The 17,692-nt window shown below is 37.8% G+C and overlaps 1 protein-coding gene and 1 pseudogene across 2 annotated transcripts; one reads left to right on the forward strand and one right to left on the reverse strand.

Moving 5' to 3' along the window:
* Positions 1–2,838, forward strand: LOC113309503 (annotated as a pseudogene).
* Positions 2,839–3,400: 562 nt separating this feature from the next.
* Positions 3,401–6,632, reverse strand: LOC113309502. 2 transcript variants are annotated; one of them, XM_026557930.1, is made up of 5 exons: positions 6,419–6,632; positions 5,649–5,787; positions 5,405–5,538; positions 5,020–5,266; positions 3,401–4,800 (listed from the first exon to the last, which is right to left on the reverse strand). In XM_026557930.1, exons 1-5 carry the CDS (start codon positions 6,589–6,591, stop codon positions 3,529–3,531), a joined length of 1,965 nt encoding a protein of 654 aa, XP_026413715.1. In that variant the 5' UTR covers positions 6,592–6,632; the 3' UTR covers positions 3,401–3,528. The 2 variants fall into 2 exon arrangements, with proteins under 2 accessions (XP_026413715.1, XP_026413714.1); XM_026557929.1 differs by having other exon boundaries at positions 3,401–5,266.
* Positions 6,633–17,692: the final 11,060 nt, after the last annotated feature.

Genomic DNA, 17,692 nt, shown 5'->3' on the forward strand with positions numbered 1-17,692 from the left:
TTTCTTCTCTTTCCTTTATATTTACCTGAGAAAGAGAGACCATTTTTTTTTTCACACACTAGCGGCTCCTCCTCCAACAACAACCCAAATTTGGCATAATTTATAAATACCTTTTGATTCTGTTCATCACCGAGGTTTTTCTTTTTCGAAGAAGGTACATTTAATTTGAATGATTCTGTTGCTTTACTTTCTATTTATTGGCTATTTAAGGAGTAACTTTTTAGTAATTCATAAGCTGTAAATTGACGTTTTCTAATTAATGTGAATTGTGTGAATGAAAATCTAAATCTGGTACCTTTTTATTTTCTTGTTGAGTTTTTTGCTCAATTTTAGCTTCTTCTTTTTGTTTAAAGCAAAGATCTGTTTTAGTTTTCTCCGCTATTTCGGATTCTTTGTGTTTATATAAAGCTCAAAATTGCTTCACTGTGTAGCTGTAGCCTGAAGGTATGCCAAATATCATATTCTAGGAGGCATTAGGTTTTTTCTCTTTCATGCTTTGGGTTTGCTTATTTCTTGATTTTTTTTTCTGTAATTTTAATTTTAAGTTCTATGTAATGTGGTGATGGGATTCTAAGTTTTGAGTAATTTTTTGTTTCATGTTTGTGTGATTGTTTCTAATTTCTTTTTTTTTTTTTTTGAAGCATAGTTCATTCTGTTGATTGATACTTGGATTCATAGTGATGTTTGTTTCTAGTTTTTATATGCTCCATTACCTGATTAATTATCATGAATCAAATAGTAAGATGTTATTCTGTGTTAAATTTTGCGGTATTCGTTAGATTTCTTGTGTTGATGGATGTCCATCTTACTGTTTATCTTTGTTACGTTTCTTTCATGTTTGTATTCAGATTTGTAACCTTTTTCTGATATTTTTCTTTGTTCTTGAGTTGCACAGGTTCAGGTATTCAATCTACTTCAGCAGTTTCTAATTGATTATTGAAAGCTAAAAACCCCAGGGAATGCAGAAAGATGTGCTTCTCCTGTTGTAAGAAATCATTGTCTGAGGTAAATGGGGTTTTTCCTCCATTTGAAATTTCATTGTTCAACCTTGATGTGATTGGAGATCCCAGCAACAAGTCCCCGAGCCGTGCACAAGTGCACAATGGGGTTAAAAATTACAGAAATCCAGTCGTGATAAAGCATGACCGCTTCGAAGATGGTTAGTTATTCTGACAATAAAACTCCTGCTCTGTAAATCGTGTGTAAGCAGGAAACTTTTAAGTAATATTACTGTATTAGGTTTATTTTAAATAACAATGGAGAATAAAGGATGTGTGTTGATGCAAAAGTATGAACTTGGGAGATTATTAAGGCAAGGAACTTTTGCCAAGGTTTACTGTGCGAGGAACATTGAAACTGGCCAGAGTGTTGCCGTGAAGGTTATTGACAAAGAGAAGATCTTGAAAGACTGGTTTGATTGATCAGATAAAGCGAGAAATTTCTGGGATGAAGTTGGTGAGTCACCCAAACATCGTGCAGCTATATGAAGTCCTGGCTACTAAAAACAAGATTTACTTTGTCATAGAATATGTTAAAGGTGGTGAACTTTTTAACAAGGTAGTGAAGGGTAAGCTCAAGGAGAGTCTTGCAAGAAAGTATTTTCAACAGTTGATCAGCGCTGTAGATTTCTGCCACAGTAGAGGTGTTTATCACCGCGATTTGAAGCTTGAGAACTTGCTGTTAGATGAACATGGAAATTTGAAGATTTCAGACTTCGGGTTAAGTGTGCTTGCTGAATCTAAGCATCAAGATGGTTTACTCCATACAACTTGTGGTACCCCTACGTATGTTGCTCCTGAAGTGATCTCAAGAAAAGGGTATAATGGATCTGCAGCAGATGTTTGGTCTTGTGGGGTTATCTTATTTGTCCTGATGGCTGGTTATCTTCCATTCCAATATTCAAATCTGATGGAAATGTATAAGAAGATTGCTAGGGGAGATTTCAAGTGCCCTAAATCGTTCCCGCGAGAAGTACGCAAGCTTCTGACCAAGATCTTTGATACAAACCCCGCTACTAGGATATCAATTCCAAAAATCATGGAAAATCTTTGGTTCAAAAAGTCTCTCAACTTGTCCAAGTCGTTTAACACTGAATTGGTCAGCAAAGAGGTAACAATCCCCAGCGATGCTGATACGGATTTTGATCTGTACGTCAATGGTGGTACTGTTTCTGATGCAAAGCTGGAGTTGTCAAAACCAGCTAACTTGAATGCTTTTGATATCATCTCACTTTCCGCTGGATTAGATCTCCCTGGGCTATTTGATGAAAAACACAAGAAGACAGAAGAACGATTCACATCGCAGCAGCCTTCCTCCGCTATTATATCTAAACTAGAAGACATTGCGAAGAATCTAAAACTAAAAGTGCAGAAGAAAGTGGGAGGGCTGTTGAAACTAGAAGGAGAAACAGCGGGAAGGAAGGGGGTTTTGTCGATTGAAGCCGAAATCTTCGAGGTGACTCCATCTTTTCATTTGGTAGAAGTTAAAAAGTCGAGCGGTGATACCTTGGAGTGCAGGGACATATTAAAACAGGAAATAAGGCCTGCACTCAAAGACATTGTTTGGACATGGCAAGGTGAGCAACAGCAAAAGCAAGAACAAGAACAACAAGAATTGCAGGTTTCTTAGATAGTCAGAATTGTTCTTACCATTTCATATTGAGTTAATCAAAGTTTTTATTTCCCCTTCGTAAGTTTTAGCTTTTCTGTGCTAGATTGGTATCATGTGTGAACCTTTATTCTTGCTTTTCTTTTTTTGGGTCCTTTTATTGTTCTGTGACCTTCAAATAAATTTGGCCCAAATGTTCATACTTTTGACAAAACCCATTCATTTGCTGTTCTTGTCTTGTGACTTGGTTTTTAGGTTTCCAAATGCTGTTGTCAATCCTACCAAGAATCTATCTTATATACGATTGATTCAAAACAAGCAACCGATATTCCACAACGACTGTATAAGATTTGAATGTTAGTAGTGCAAGGAGGTAAAGAACAAAAATTCGAGATAACTCTAGAAGATGCAACATTGTGGATTATTTCGTCTTAAAATTGTCAACGCGACTAATTGAAATTTAGTGCCTCATTCATGATACCGGGACTTTTTAGCTATATAACCCGTGAATAGTGATGCTGCTCTAGCGTGCATTGCAAAACTCAACCATGTAATAATGGACCTGCTTTTGGTGGTTTCATTTGGAAGCCTTTCTATCTGGACAAGCAACAGCATGTACGCCAACAAGATACGCTAACAAGATATAAAATGCAGAGGAAAAACTGCCAATGGACACTAACCGAGCTGACAACATTACATTCATTCAACTGATTTACTGAGAACTTAAGTTTACCCTCTCTGTTTGCAGCCCAGTGTATATGACAGTTGAAAATATATATATTAGGTTCCCATCTGATCAAAAGCCAGCAACTTTAACTTTTATTACCACACAAAAATAAATATATAAGAATACAGAGTACAGTAAAAGTAGCAAATGCTTCTTCAAGAACTAGAAACTTTTGCAGCAACATACAATCAACTCTATAATTGCACAAACAAAGGTGACCTGGTCAAGTCAACGATATCACGGTGAACAAGGGTGTGTCTCTTCTTACTATTTAAAGAATGAGTATTACAGTCTGGTGATGGGGTCAACAGATTTATTACCTCAACTTCAGGAGATGAGTGAGAAGTGCTGGATGATGATCTTGGTTGATTATAATTATAGCCTACTGGAGTTCTCAATTGCTGCTTATTTGCTTCCTTCATTTTGTTAACACCACCTTCGGGGCTCAACAGATTTATTACCTGAACTTCAGGAGATGAGCAAGAAGTGCTGGCTGATGACGTTGGTTGATTATAATTATAGCCTGCTGGAGTTCTCAATTGCTGCTCATTTGTTTCCTTCATTTTGTTAACACAACCTTTTAGAATCATCCCATAGGGGAACTCGATTATACTGGAAGAGGGTTTTTCCATAGGCAAATCAACACACAATGGGAGTTTGCCTTGTTTGTCCCCCGAACTGAATAAATCCATAGGTTCTCTGAAACAAACTTCAGGAGGGCAATGAGGACTATTCTTGGAAAGTGAGTGATCTTCTCTGGCAGAAGTTATAGTTGTTTGTTGCGTGCTAGCTCGCCCTAATTCAGAGCCAGTTTCTTCGATCAACTCAAAGGAATCTCTGTCCTCAGTTGCTTGTACTGTGTTAACAAACCTGCTAATAGCGGAAGAGGGTGTTTGCAAAGGGAAAGAAGTCACAAAAGATAGCAATCTAGCTCCTATGGGAGTGAGGGTCTCCTTTGGCTGTCTGACAGCAACTTCTGGACGGGAAAGATATCTGTAACAGGGAGGAGCTTGATTCCCACTAGCAACTGCTGTAGTTGTCGGTATTTGCTTGGTTGTTGGCCCCAGTTTTTCACCCGTCTCTGTGAAAGCAACTTCTGGAGGGCAAAGATATCTGTAACTGGGAGGTGCTTGGTTCCCACTAGCACCTGCTATAGCTGTCAGTAATTGCTTGGTTGTTGGCCCCAGTTTATTACCCGTCTCTGTGAACAACCCATAGGGGTAACTCTCTTCAACTAATTGTCTCCTGTTAACCAAGCGGGCAATTCTGGTAGACAGTGCTTCTGGAGAGGAATCAATATCACGAGATGGCCTTTCATCATCTTCTTCTTCTCTTAGACGGCATGAGCCCTTTTGCTGTTGTAAGCTATCATCTTCAATCAGTCTTTCACAATCATGATAAATATCTGGATTTGCCACTGAATTTTCAATCAGTGTTTCCCAATCATAATCAGTATTCTGATATACCACTGAATTTTCAACTGAAATATCCTTCGATCTTTCTGGAGAGGAATCAATATCACGAGATGGCCTTTCATTATCTTCTTCTTCTCTTAGACGGCATGAACCCTTTTGCTGTTGTAAGCTATCATCTTCAATCAGTCTTTCCCAATCATGATAAATATCTGGATTTGCCACTGAACTTTCAATCAGTGTTTCCCAATCATAATCAGTATTCTGATATACCACTGAATTTTCAACTGAAATATCCTTCGATCTTTCACTTTGGCTTATCTCGCCAATGCCATTACCAGCATCTTCATGTTCCCATTCCTCCTCATCGTCAATTTCATCTGATACTTGGCTGTCACCAATGTAGCAAGGAAGTTCATCCATGGAACAAACTTGGACTTTCATTTGCTTTGGCAAGCTCGGGGAGCCAGCAGCGTGCTTAGTGTATGCCGTTGAGAAAAAGTTCACAGTCAGCTTCAAGCTGGAGAAGAAGAAACAGCAATTTGATCATGAGATACTTTTTTCTTGCACCAATTAAAAGATTAGCTATAACAAGCAAAAGAAAGCAATTAATAAGCAAACGCTGTGAGATTCAATATTCCCTGTCTAAAACATTTACCTCCGCCAAGGTGGAAGGTTGAGCATTGTATATGCAAGTTTTACATGATTGGCAATTCCAGATAATGACTTGAAACTTAGTGCTGCCTGCCTCACAGCCAAAGATTCAATTGGGTGCTGCCACGCCCACTCAAACTGCAAGTTTTAATGCAAGACGATACATGACTTTGGAACAATGTAACACCAAAATTTAAAAGAAATAACATTCATGACATGACAAACGAATTCGAAAGTAAATAAATTACCTGAAGTGCAGAAACATTAGTCGGGAACCCATAGATACATAACATCATTTCCCATGGACGTTTCCTCTTTGTCCTCACTGCACCATTAGTTTTTTCGCCGTTATGTTGCCTAATCCGGCGGCATGGATCGACTGTGTACCTATTATTATTTATCAAAAAGATTGAAACTAATAAGTCTATATACTTATTATAATTTTTTCAACGATACTAGATAATTTGACTTACCATATGAATTGTGGATAGTTAGTGACTTGGAGCTATCACAAGTGTTTTCACTAAACAAATTTGAAGTTTCACTTAGAAACATATCATGTAGTCAAGACACCGAGCTACCGAGGTTACCGTGAAGTGAAGAATCAAGGTAATATGCTACAGTCTAATAAAACTAATATACGAGCTTCCCAGGTGAAATTCAGCTAATAAAATTTTCTACGAATCACTTAAAAAAGAAAAAAGTGAAGTAGCAAACACAATATATGAATCAAATCAAGATTTCAAATTTAGGGCTTTTTATAAATTAAATCCAAACAGCTATTTTAGTTCCTCAATACATTAAAACAGAGAAGAATCACAAAACCCCAATTTGACCCTTTAATTGGATTTTATACCAGCACACTAACCCATCAATAACATGTTTGAAAATAAAATTCTATCAACAGCAAAATCAGGCAATGAAATCTGAAGAGTATTTCAAAGATTAGATCTTTTTGGTTTCAATTTGAATGAGAAATTTAAAAAGCAAGTAATAACAAAGAGGAGAAATTGATTACCCTATGTAGGTGTGACCTTTGAATCTAGGGCACAAGGAACAGAGAAGATAACAGGCATAGAATCGTTTGCCTTCATCTTCTTCTACATATTCTCTTTCTTCATTTCCTTCCTCTGAATTACAAATTAGGGTTTCTGATCTTTCTTTTGTCGTCCGTTCTTTCCTCTTTCTCATCTCTCTCTCTAGAACTTACCAGTGGATTGGATCGGTTTTGATACATCTGAAGGCACAGTTAAGAATTTACAAAATTCGACCGTTGAGTGATAAACGTGAGATTTTGAATTTACGGGCTTATCCTTCAACCGGGGCCGACGGATACTCTTGAAATACTGTCATTCCGTGACTTCTCAAGGAGCGAAATCGCCCACATTTGTATTAGTTAACGAAGGTGAAAATTACGTTACCGTTAACAGAGTGCAAAAACACTTTGTTCACTCCCCAATTATTTGGTAAAAATTTGAAAAACTTTCTATAAATTTCTACTGCATATCTTCATGGTATTACTGCACCATTTATCTTCTTCTATCGCAAAATATCTTGAAAATCAAATCTTAGATTTTATATAAAACTCAAACGGTGCAGAGTGAAGGCCTCAAGGACAAGGGTACCTTGCCAAACGAATGCGTCCCTAGTGTTCTAATACATGAACCAAATCATTCTTCAATCAAAATCTAATTCGGCTTTTCACGGGATGAAGTGTCTGGAGGTTGACGGTCTTCGGGCCGAGATTCACGTAATATTATGCAATTTTTCTCTTGACATTATGCACTTAATTCCCAAAGAAAAAATATTGTGCAGAGGATATTGCGCTTTTCTAATTTCTGCTTTAAAGTGTGATGAGGATATTTAGAGTGCTATTCTTATTTGGGCAGTTGATCCTTGGATTAGATTTAGATTTAATTTCATGCATAATTTCTCCGTCACCAGATGCAAGTGGATGGATGGTGAATAATTATGAAAATATTGTAGGAAAGAAGGGAATTGATGTCATCCATCCACTTACATCTAATAGTGAAAATTTTGAGTTAAAAATCAAGACTTGAATTTTAAGTCAAGGGATCCGTCCCGAAACTTATCTCAGTTTTCCTCTGGATGAGGCATTTGGAGGTCGATGGTAAGCCTCAAGTAATATTATGCAGCATTTTTCTTGACATCAAGCATTATCTCGATGTCTTCTTTAAAATGTGCAAATGACGACTAATCTCATTTCCAATTTATCCTTTAAAGTGTGTTGAGGATATTTAAAATGTTATTTCAGGTTTTAAAACTATTTAACTGTTGTTTTTAGGCTAACCGCTTGGTGCATAATGTATAAAATACGAGTGCACATTCTTCTTTGTGATTCAAGAATAACTTCTCATATGCTTTCATGATCAATCTATATAGAGAAGTTAAGATTGCTTCGTGACAAAATAATTCGTAAACATGGAAACCATTTCACGAACATAATTTTGTACGTAAGTTACCAAGCCATGTACATCAACATAAATAGGGGACTCCCTACACACTGGAACCTCAATACTAGCACTCATATGTGCTATTTGTGTCGAAAGTCGTCCTCTAAAACCTAGGTTTCTTATGGTGGAATTGTATTAGGTTATGACTTTGAAAGAATTCACTAAAGTATTCGTGAAGCGTGGTCGGACGATGTTTTACCTGATAGATCTTTGTTATCTGGATCTTATTCTTATTGGTTGTTGCAGTTTTCGAACTATAGATTAGGAACAAGATAGATAGAAATTACAAAGTACTCTCAATCTCAAACTTTGTGATTCCACAAGATAGATATTTAGATCATTTTTGGTTTGATTTTTTAGATTATTCTTGTGAGGTAAAATTAATTAGGCATCTCTATAATACCCTGATTCGGCAGGTAGGGTTCACCGATTGGAACATAGGTAATGGTTTTCATTTCCTAACATTGAGGCCTTTTTAGCACAATTGGCTCCAGAATTGGTAGAAAACTCTGAAGTTAAGCGTGCCCGGGAGGGAGTAATCCATGGATGGGAGACCTCCTAGGAAGCTGTTGCTGGATGACCACAATGGTACCCTTAAAAATCCCACACTTCCGGATGACTGCAGTGGATAAGTAGGGACAGTATCGATGGAGGGTCAGGTCATTACAAATGATATCAGAGCCGACGACGGGTCACCTGCCGAGGGTGAGAGAGTATATGCAGCGCCCCCAAAGCTAGCAACTGACTAACCCAAGAGATTAACTAATAAAGAGACACTAAGGATATAAATTATATACTTAAACATTCAATTAAGAAATCTGCTACAAAACTTAACCCAAAAACTATGCCCTCTCTGAATATATATACAAGAACTACTCTCAAGTGATACATATACAATAGTCATTTGGTTTGAAAATAGAATACATAACATAATAAACATAGCAGAAGTTAACTAATTAACGGAGTCAACTCCTTGAAGCTTTCGCTGCGCAACTATGATCAGTCTCTGAAATTGAAAGTGGGAAAGGGTGAGCACATCATCCCTAGAAAGGGTTCCCAACAGGAATAACATTTAACTTTAAAGAAATCATGAGCAAGATTTGGAAGACAATACATGTTTTCCCAAACATCGACAAGTGACCAAGTCACTTGAAATAAACATACATGTATATGGACAAACTCCTTCTTCAAACAATTTATATTAGTGATGCCGGGTTTTTCCACACCTACGTAGCTATGTTGATGTCGGGTTGTTCCACACCTAATAAGCATAAAAGTTGAAAGTAAATAGATATAAATACGAAGGAGTGTATCCTATATACCACAGGTGGAAATGCTTATTTCCCAAAACAAATCATAATGACCAACATTACAAGTCCTTTCCAATTCATGGAAAGATTCAAAGAATCAACATAACAATCATAATACAAACTAAACAATGTAAGAAATGCACAAATAGACAATTTGTTAAACATAAACTTTTGTAAAAGAAACAACAATGGTTTCAAAAGAGTTAAAAGTATTCCCACCTCTTTTGATGGCAAGCCACGCCAACCTCGAGATCCACGATCCACTGGTTCATCCTTTGAATCGATCATTGTTAATATAGACTAACTGTTAATCACATAAGAACTCTAAGATTCTAGCCAAAAGGATCACACAAGGCTCATAACATAATTTCATACAATCCTCTAGTTATAATCTAAGTGAACTAACTTATGGTTCTAAGCCCATTTATGGTTCTACACCTTATATTATCCATCCTTAGCATAACTAAGAATTTACTAATCCAATTAGATTGATTCTACAGTCCATAGCTAAGTCTTATGAATATCTACCACTTTGTAGAAGAATCCAAGGGATAATTCAGACCATAAGGGGTCCAAATCATCAAACTAGAATACATGGTACTAAGCCCAGGTCCACTAAACAAGTCCAATAATCTAAAGTCTGGTCTAACTGGTCAATTAACAGTCACTAACGGTCAACGGGTCAACTAACAGTAAATGTCAGTCAAAGGTCAACGTCCAGGGTCAATGGTCAAAGACTAAATCGATCAATTGAGTCGAAACTGGTCCACTGAGTCAAATCGGATCAACTCAGTCAGATACCCTGAGTCAGCTAGGTACAAAAACAGTCAGATAATCTAACTGGGATGACTAATAGATCTAATTCCGTTCCAGTTTCACTTAGGCTATAGTTCTTACACTATAACCTTCTATTTTAGCAATTCAACTTGAATTCGAGTACAAAACAACAGTGAATCTCATTCACAAACAACAACTAAATTTTACCTGCAATTGCAGTAGTTGCAGTAACTATCTTCTCAACTCAAACAAACCAGCACAGCTATACTGCCACTGCATCTCTAAAACTCTCAAACACACAAATAATACCACTATAACTGTAACTGTAGTTCCATGAACTTCAACAACATTACCACCATCTCATACATCTGCACCAGTCCCATTGCTTACACTTCAATATATTCCAAAATGTAAATCTGAACTTCATTACATAATCATCAACAACCATAGCACCACTTCAATTCCTCCACTAACAGTTCTCTGGCATTCTCATTATTATAAACTCCACCAGCACACCCTAAATCTGCAGCTCCACTAGAGTCATAACTTACACCACCAGTTCAACTTCAATTTGTAACAGTTTCATACCTGAACCTAAATCATTCATTTACAACTCCCAATATCAAGAAACTCTGCACATTCAACTCAACATAACACTACCAAACCTCATCTCATGCCACACATATACCACCACAAGAATTCGACCATACCCTGGCATTCTCATTATGGTTCACAATTCAACACCATCAGCAACACAACAACACTACCAGAGCAGCCACTGCCTTCTCTACCACAGATTCAGAAATCCATTGAAACCATGTAACTTGAACACAAGTCTAGACCACATACCAAAGTTCCATAACACCCTCTCCATAATCACTTCAATTCCTAGCTTAACAACCATTCCATAAATTCAAAAATTTGAAATGAATAACTTAACTAAAATCACAGAGAATGTCAATTACCTCAGATAAATTCTGCTCTAGCACTAACCAATTCAAAACTCATAATAACTCCATCACCCTCAGATAATCATAATCAAACCCCAATTCTGTCAACGGCTTCAGTCATGAGATCCAATCTATCTCAGCTTCAAAATCAATCCTTAACTCTTAATTCGGAACAAACCCAGCTTCAATCATACTTCTAAATCTTCAATTTCATCTTCCTTGGCTTTTTTCACAAACCCTAATTCAATCTATGAGAACCCTAACTCTTGATTCATCTTCAGAACTACTTCATCTCACCAAATTAATAAGAACCCCTCAATTCTTCTTCCATTAACAACTCAGTTCATATCTCAATTTCGACCCAAACCCTAATTCCGATTCTCTGTGATTTACTTTTTCAATTTCTAAACATCTTCTTTGTAAATCATCGATTCATCCTCAGAAATAACACCTATTACCTAACTTGATCTTTCTCATCACAAAATCATCTCAACAGCATCAATCGCCATTAACAGAAACTCGAGCAGAGGAGAAGAAAAAAAACGGAGGAGAGAAGAAGATAGAAGAAGGAATGAGCTTATCTGCTCGATGCGGTCTTGGTGATAAGTCCAACGACCAATGATAAAGGCACCCTCCCGAACGATATGGGTAGTCCAGGTCGGCTAAGCTACAAAATAAATATTTATCCAATGATATCTTCTTCGTCCAGTATCCGATTGACACGTTCGAGTATTCCACTTCGCATAAGTTTTCGATACCTATTCAATGATACTAGTTTCATATCTAAATCGTTGTTAGATTAATTTTTATTAATTAACGTTCGTGTTAAACTAATCGAGTTATTATCGGCTAATTCGTCACTTGACCGGTCTAATAGTGTTGACGAGCTAGAGGGTCTTTACAGTATGCTATACGGATTGGGTCAGGTACTGGTCTCATGAGGGGAAGGGAACATCGGATCCGGGCTTGTAATATATTCTAAAGCCGAGGACGACTCCAATTTAAGGTGATAGTATTGTAATATCCCAATTCGGCACATAGGGTTCCCCGATTAGAATATAAGCAATAGTTTATCCTTTCCTAACATCGAGGACTTTTCAGCACAATTGGCTTCAAAGTTGGAAGAAAAGTCTGCGGTTAAGCGTGCTTGAAGAGAGAAAGTTATCCTAATTGTTGAGTTTGCTTGGTATCTTCTTTACATTGAAGATCCCTCATAAGAATAAAATTTTCCATTACCTTGATTGAATATCTTTTTTCAGGAAATCAAATAAGTTATATGTTAGAGGCAGAATAGTCATAAAGTCTTCACTTAGGGTAAAACAACTCTTAGGCCTGTAAAGGATGTCGGCTAGGCAAATCGTGTTGCATAGGATCTTGCGAGATACAAGAGACATAAAGGAGTGTGACTAAAGATAAATTACTGGTAGGGTCAATTTTTTCTTAACTAAATTCCAATCTAAAGTTTGTCAGTAGGCTAGTTCTGTAGCAGGTTAATACAGTATGGTGTTCAAGTTATGGACTAGGTCCCCCGGATTTTTCAGAACATTACATTTTTCCACGTTAACAAAATTTCTAGTGTCTTGTGTTATTTCTTTTTTGTGTTTTATATTATTTATCTTTATAATAAGAATATCACTGGTAGTAACTTAAAAAAACCAAGACAGTTTTTAAGCTTAAAGGACTGTGTTGAATCTACAATATTTATTCTTGAAAATTTGTATCTTGAAATATAGATTACAAGACTTTCTCTTGCTGGAATTATGTTCGGATATACAGTTCAGGTACGTACTAAGTTGATTCTTGGATATTGATTTTTGAGATCGTCCATGAAAACTTATTTACATCTTATGTATAAGATCTCATCAGTTGACCTATACTATTGATTGTGACAAGTTTGTCCATATAGGTTTCCAAACAAAAAAGTTGGTGGTGTACTTGGTATCCTCTCTTTTTCAATCTTTATGATCTTATTTGATAAATCTGCACTAAGTTTGTTTTTAATGCAGAACATTGTACTAATCAGGATTGGCATAATAGGTTAGGTCATCCAGCCTTTAGACACTCAAACTTGCGGTTTCAAATATAAATGGGTCACTTACTTCTCATTTGGATAAAAATGATGTATTTTATACATAGTACCTATATATCTTCGCATAAATCCTAAACTTCTTGTCTTTTTATTTTCACCAAACAACAAAACAAACCCAACAAAAGAAAAAAACAAAAACTAGTTTCTAAAATAAAAAAATTCACCATTTCTGTCATCGACCACCTTCTTCATCATCTTCATGACCCACTGATCACCACTATAAATCTTTAGACATCTCAAGTCGTTCATTCTAGAGGAATAAAAAAATACCGTAGTCGTCTAGAAACGACCGCTTGCGAAAGCACGTAGTCGTTCAGACACAACCTATTATTGCTTTTAAATATTCGTTCATAGCTGAACTACTATAACACCTTCTAGTCATCCAGAAAGCAGTGATTAGTTCAACGAAATTCAAAAGACAAAAAAAAACAAAAACAAATGGAACGTCCAATGTTGATCACTTATTTACCTTCAAATCTTTCCCACTCAATGTTTTTCAGTAGATTGATGCAATCTTGTTGGATGTTAGATTCATCTAAAGTTTGGATATTTTCCTTTAAATTTTCAATAATGGAATCCTCCATGATAATAGCTTATGGATTAATCACCGATTAATTCATCTATCTATGTACGAATTAAATGATAAAATATAAAGAACTATTGAGTTTTTGGTGCACTATAATTAAACAGAATCCTAACATAGGGTTAGTAGTTTTTAGTTTTCTAATAAAAAGATATTGACGAAGAAGAAGACAAATATTATAATAGTTATAGTCAAATTTAAATTGACTTTTGTAGGTGGTGAATAGGAAAAATTAAAATTAAAAACTAAAATTACTTTAGAAATTGTGAGATATAGGAAAAGTGCAGATGGTAAATTGGTGAAACCAAAATTACTATTATAAATATGTTTTGGGAGTACTTTTGAAAAAAAAAAAAAACATTACCAAACTCAACATAGATGAGTGGTATACATTGTGAGTGTAAGTGAGAGTGTTTTGTGAAAAAATGACGAGTATATTGTGGTGCGTCCACTGACAGATGTTCATCAGTCAGATGTAAAAACTCTCTTTTATAAGTTGTCCATTCCTCACTCTTTGTTGCTTATATGTTGAGCCGATATTTCAATTGCAAAGTTTCTTAATACTTTTCAATGTTGGATCTTTTGTAAGTGCGGTTCGAATGTCTAATAACGAATTATAAAGATCAAAATTAAAAGCTTCTCTTCAACAGTGGATGAATCTTCCGCAATTATCTAGATTGGTTTTTTCTTATTGGTCGTGATGCAAGGGGTGGCTAACCCATCTAAAGAAACAAGGGATTAAAAATTTTACCAACTTAACCAAACAAATCACATGAAATACAAGGGAGATTTGATATTTTGAGGGAATCCTTCTTACTCCAATTACTAATCGTCGTCAATTGCCTTTAGGAAAGTTCTACTTGTTAGTATAGTTTTTAAGGAGAAAACATTTGGATCTTAGAAGAAATGTGCACAATCCCCTCCAAATCTGATATTAACCGGAAAAAAAGATCATGTCTGAACCGTGGCTAAATATACGGTAATTTTGAATACAAATTGTATGTACACCTTTCATCATCCACCACGTGTACAGAAAGAGACACGTGGAAGGCATGCGAAGCGAGACATCAAAACATGATAGCAAGCATCTCATCAGAAGATGACATCGGTCAGCAGATCTGACGGTCAGGGACAGAGGACCACAGAGGTATGATGGCTCAGAGAAGCACCATATAATATCCCTTGAGTGTTAACACACCCAATCCCGAGGAAGATCCCAGATCAACGGCCGAGAGGAAGTTTGGCTGACACAGATGTGACCAGACAAAGAGACACTTGTCTGACACGAGCAGACATCCATCTACCCGCATTAAATACCAAAGAGATATACACGTGTCAATCAGCTTGTGGAAGAAGCGAGGATAACCCTTCGTATTCAAGCTCAGGCCGCGGCATATGCCGAAGACCTCTGCGTAATAGGCACAAAGCACAAGAAGATAAGATTACAACGGCACCTCAGAAATGGGACCCACGTTCCACCCTATAAATACCCTCTCCACTAAGAGAGGGGGGCGACCATTTGGAGAGCAATTAGAGGAGAATATAGGAGAGAGAAATAGGAAGAGTAAGTAATCCCCCTACTTCCGCAGACCTATGTATACTCTAAAGTCATTCGACTATCTTTGTAACCATTCAATACATAGTGAAACACCAACCCCGTGGATGTAGGCCTTAGTGCCGAACCACGTAAATCTGTCTATTTACATTTCAGCACCTTACATTCAGCGTTAAACTTCATATGCTTTACATTTATACTTGATTCTTGGTTATTCCTTTATACGAACATTATTTATGATAATATTCGACTAGACAATGACAAGCCCGAAGGCTTCGAGTCGATGAATCGATATAATCATCCCCGTTACGCATACGACGTACAATTCTAGAATTAGGATGTATGCGAATATTGTTTGTGAACACGTGGATGGCTTCGTGATTTATGTGTTCACAATCTGGCGCTAGAAACAGGGACTTTGTCCCGGTAAAAGATTTATCTTATCCTGTGATTTCACCTTAAACGCGCATTATGGTTGTGCCCTATTCTGGGTTCAGCGTGCTTTCAAAACCTTTTTATTCTGGGTTCATGGTCTTCATTTTCACAAACACCATTTCAAAGCACAAATCCACGGCTATCTATCACAGATTTGCACGTGAGGTTTTTCTTTTAAACTTAAGACTTAATAATCCAGATTCATGAGTTCTCGCACGGATCTGCCTTTTCAAGAGTTTTCCTTTTCAAAAGTAGTCTGAAAACAAGGTCCATGATTGTTTATTAGAGGATTTGTATTGCAAAAACTAGACCGATAGTCTTTACATTTCTCTTTTATTAAGGCCCTTGGGCAGCTCATTTCCTTTATTCCAATTTTGCGGATACGAATGGCACTAACCCGATCCTCGTGGATATCTTTGGTTCTCTTTATTTATTCCCCTATGCAGAAAAGATTAAAAATGGAAAAGATACTAGAGGCAGGAAAAACCAAAGCCTCATCAAAGGAGACCGAGGATTACCCCGGTCATGACCCGAAGCAAGCAGAAAGGAGACAAAGCTAAAACAGCTACTCAGAGGCAGGATGCTGCGGAAATCACCTCACCTATGAACACTAACTCCATTGCAGCCGCGGCTCTCAAAGCAGCAGCACAGAAGACTGTTGCGGCCCTCCAGGCTACAGAAGCTAACAAGACTTTGGTTTCAAACCAAATCCATCAACAAAAAGAAGGGGTGGCAGAATCTATGACACATCAGCCCGCACATCCACCAGTCTTCGGAATGCCGTCAACCAACGGTCAGAATCAAACCATACCAGTGGTTTTAGTACCGCGGGTGGAAGCTCAACCGAGGGGACCAAACTTGGAGATACCAACAATTGAAGCTGATCCTCGGCCACCCTTAATACACACAGTAGACGAAGGGGGAACTATGGCCGTAGGGGTACAAGCCGGAACTCCCAATCAGGGATCAAACCAGTCCCACCGACTGATGGTAGAGCTCGAAGAATTGAAAAAGAGCCAGCAGGTCTACGCAGATGCCGTAGCTCTTCTGGCCAGGGAGAACCAAGACTTGAAAGATAGGATTGCCCAAAGCACGAAGACTAGCCAACAACTGGACGAAGCAAATTCTAAAGCACCAGAGCCTAATCGAGACCGAAGAATCATCCTAGCAAACGCCAGGGGAAGCAGTGCATCCGATCCGGAATATGCCCGAAGACTTAGACTATTATGACAGTGAAGTTCGAAGAAAGAAACGCTCAACTGAGCATGAGAACGTGGGATATTACCGCGCAATGGAGGAGCTGCGTGATGAGATGATGGCTGAGATCAGGCAGTTAAAAGCCAGACAAGGCGGAGGAAGGCTTGAAGAGGTGATGAAAGAAGCTAACTCCACGCCCCTAACTCATCGCCTGGCAAATACCCCCATTCCGTTAAAGTGCCCTGTCCCAACTTTTGAATGCTATGACGGATCCAGTGATCCCGCGGCACATATCCGGTATTATAATCGTATCTTAGCCCGATGGAGTCAAAACGACGCCGTCCTCTGATATTTCCCATCAAGTCTGAAGGGATCGGCTTTGTCTTGGTTTGACAACCTGCCACCTGATTCCATCAACTCCTACGATCAACTCGCAGAGAAATTCTTGAGACCTACATGTACAACAAAGCTGTCAACACCGGAATGGATAAACTTTTTTCTCTGGCAATTGGTTACAAGGAGAACACGAGGGAATACACCAACAGATGGCACAAGATCTGCCAAGCCATAGGGAGTGTGGATCCCGTAGTAAGTATCAACTGCTACAAGTGGGGATTAGACCGAATGAGTCCACTATTTGTTGAGATCCACGGAAGCGTACCTAAGACAGAAGGAGATCTTCGAATAATTATTGAGAAGTACGCTCGTCTTGAAGAAATCCAGCGTGAGAACCCGAGGGCACAAACGCAGAGGTCTCACCGTACCAATTCCGCAGAACAAACCAGCGGGGCCAAAAGAAATAGCTCAGTGGAACGCCTCACGAAGATAGGAAGGAACGAAGAATGAACGACGAAAAGACGATCGAAAATTCGAAGATCAGGTTTACACGAAGCTCAATGCTAGCTACGCTCGGATCTTGCGA

The sequence above is a fragment of the Papaver somniferum genome, chromosome 9 (genome assembly GCF_003573695.1).
Source record: "Papaver somniferum cultivar HN1 chromosome 9, ASM357369v1, whole genome shotgun sequence".
NCBI classification, from domain to species: domain Eukaryota; kingdom Viridiplantae; phylum Streptophyta; class Magnoliopsida; order Ranunculales; family Papaveraceae; genus Papaver; species Papaver somniferum.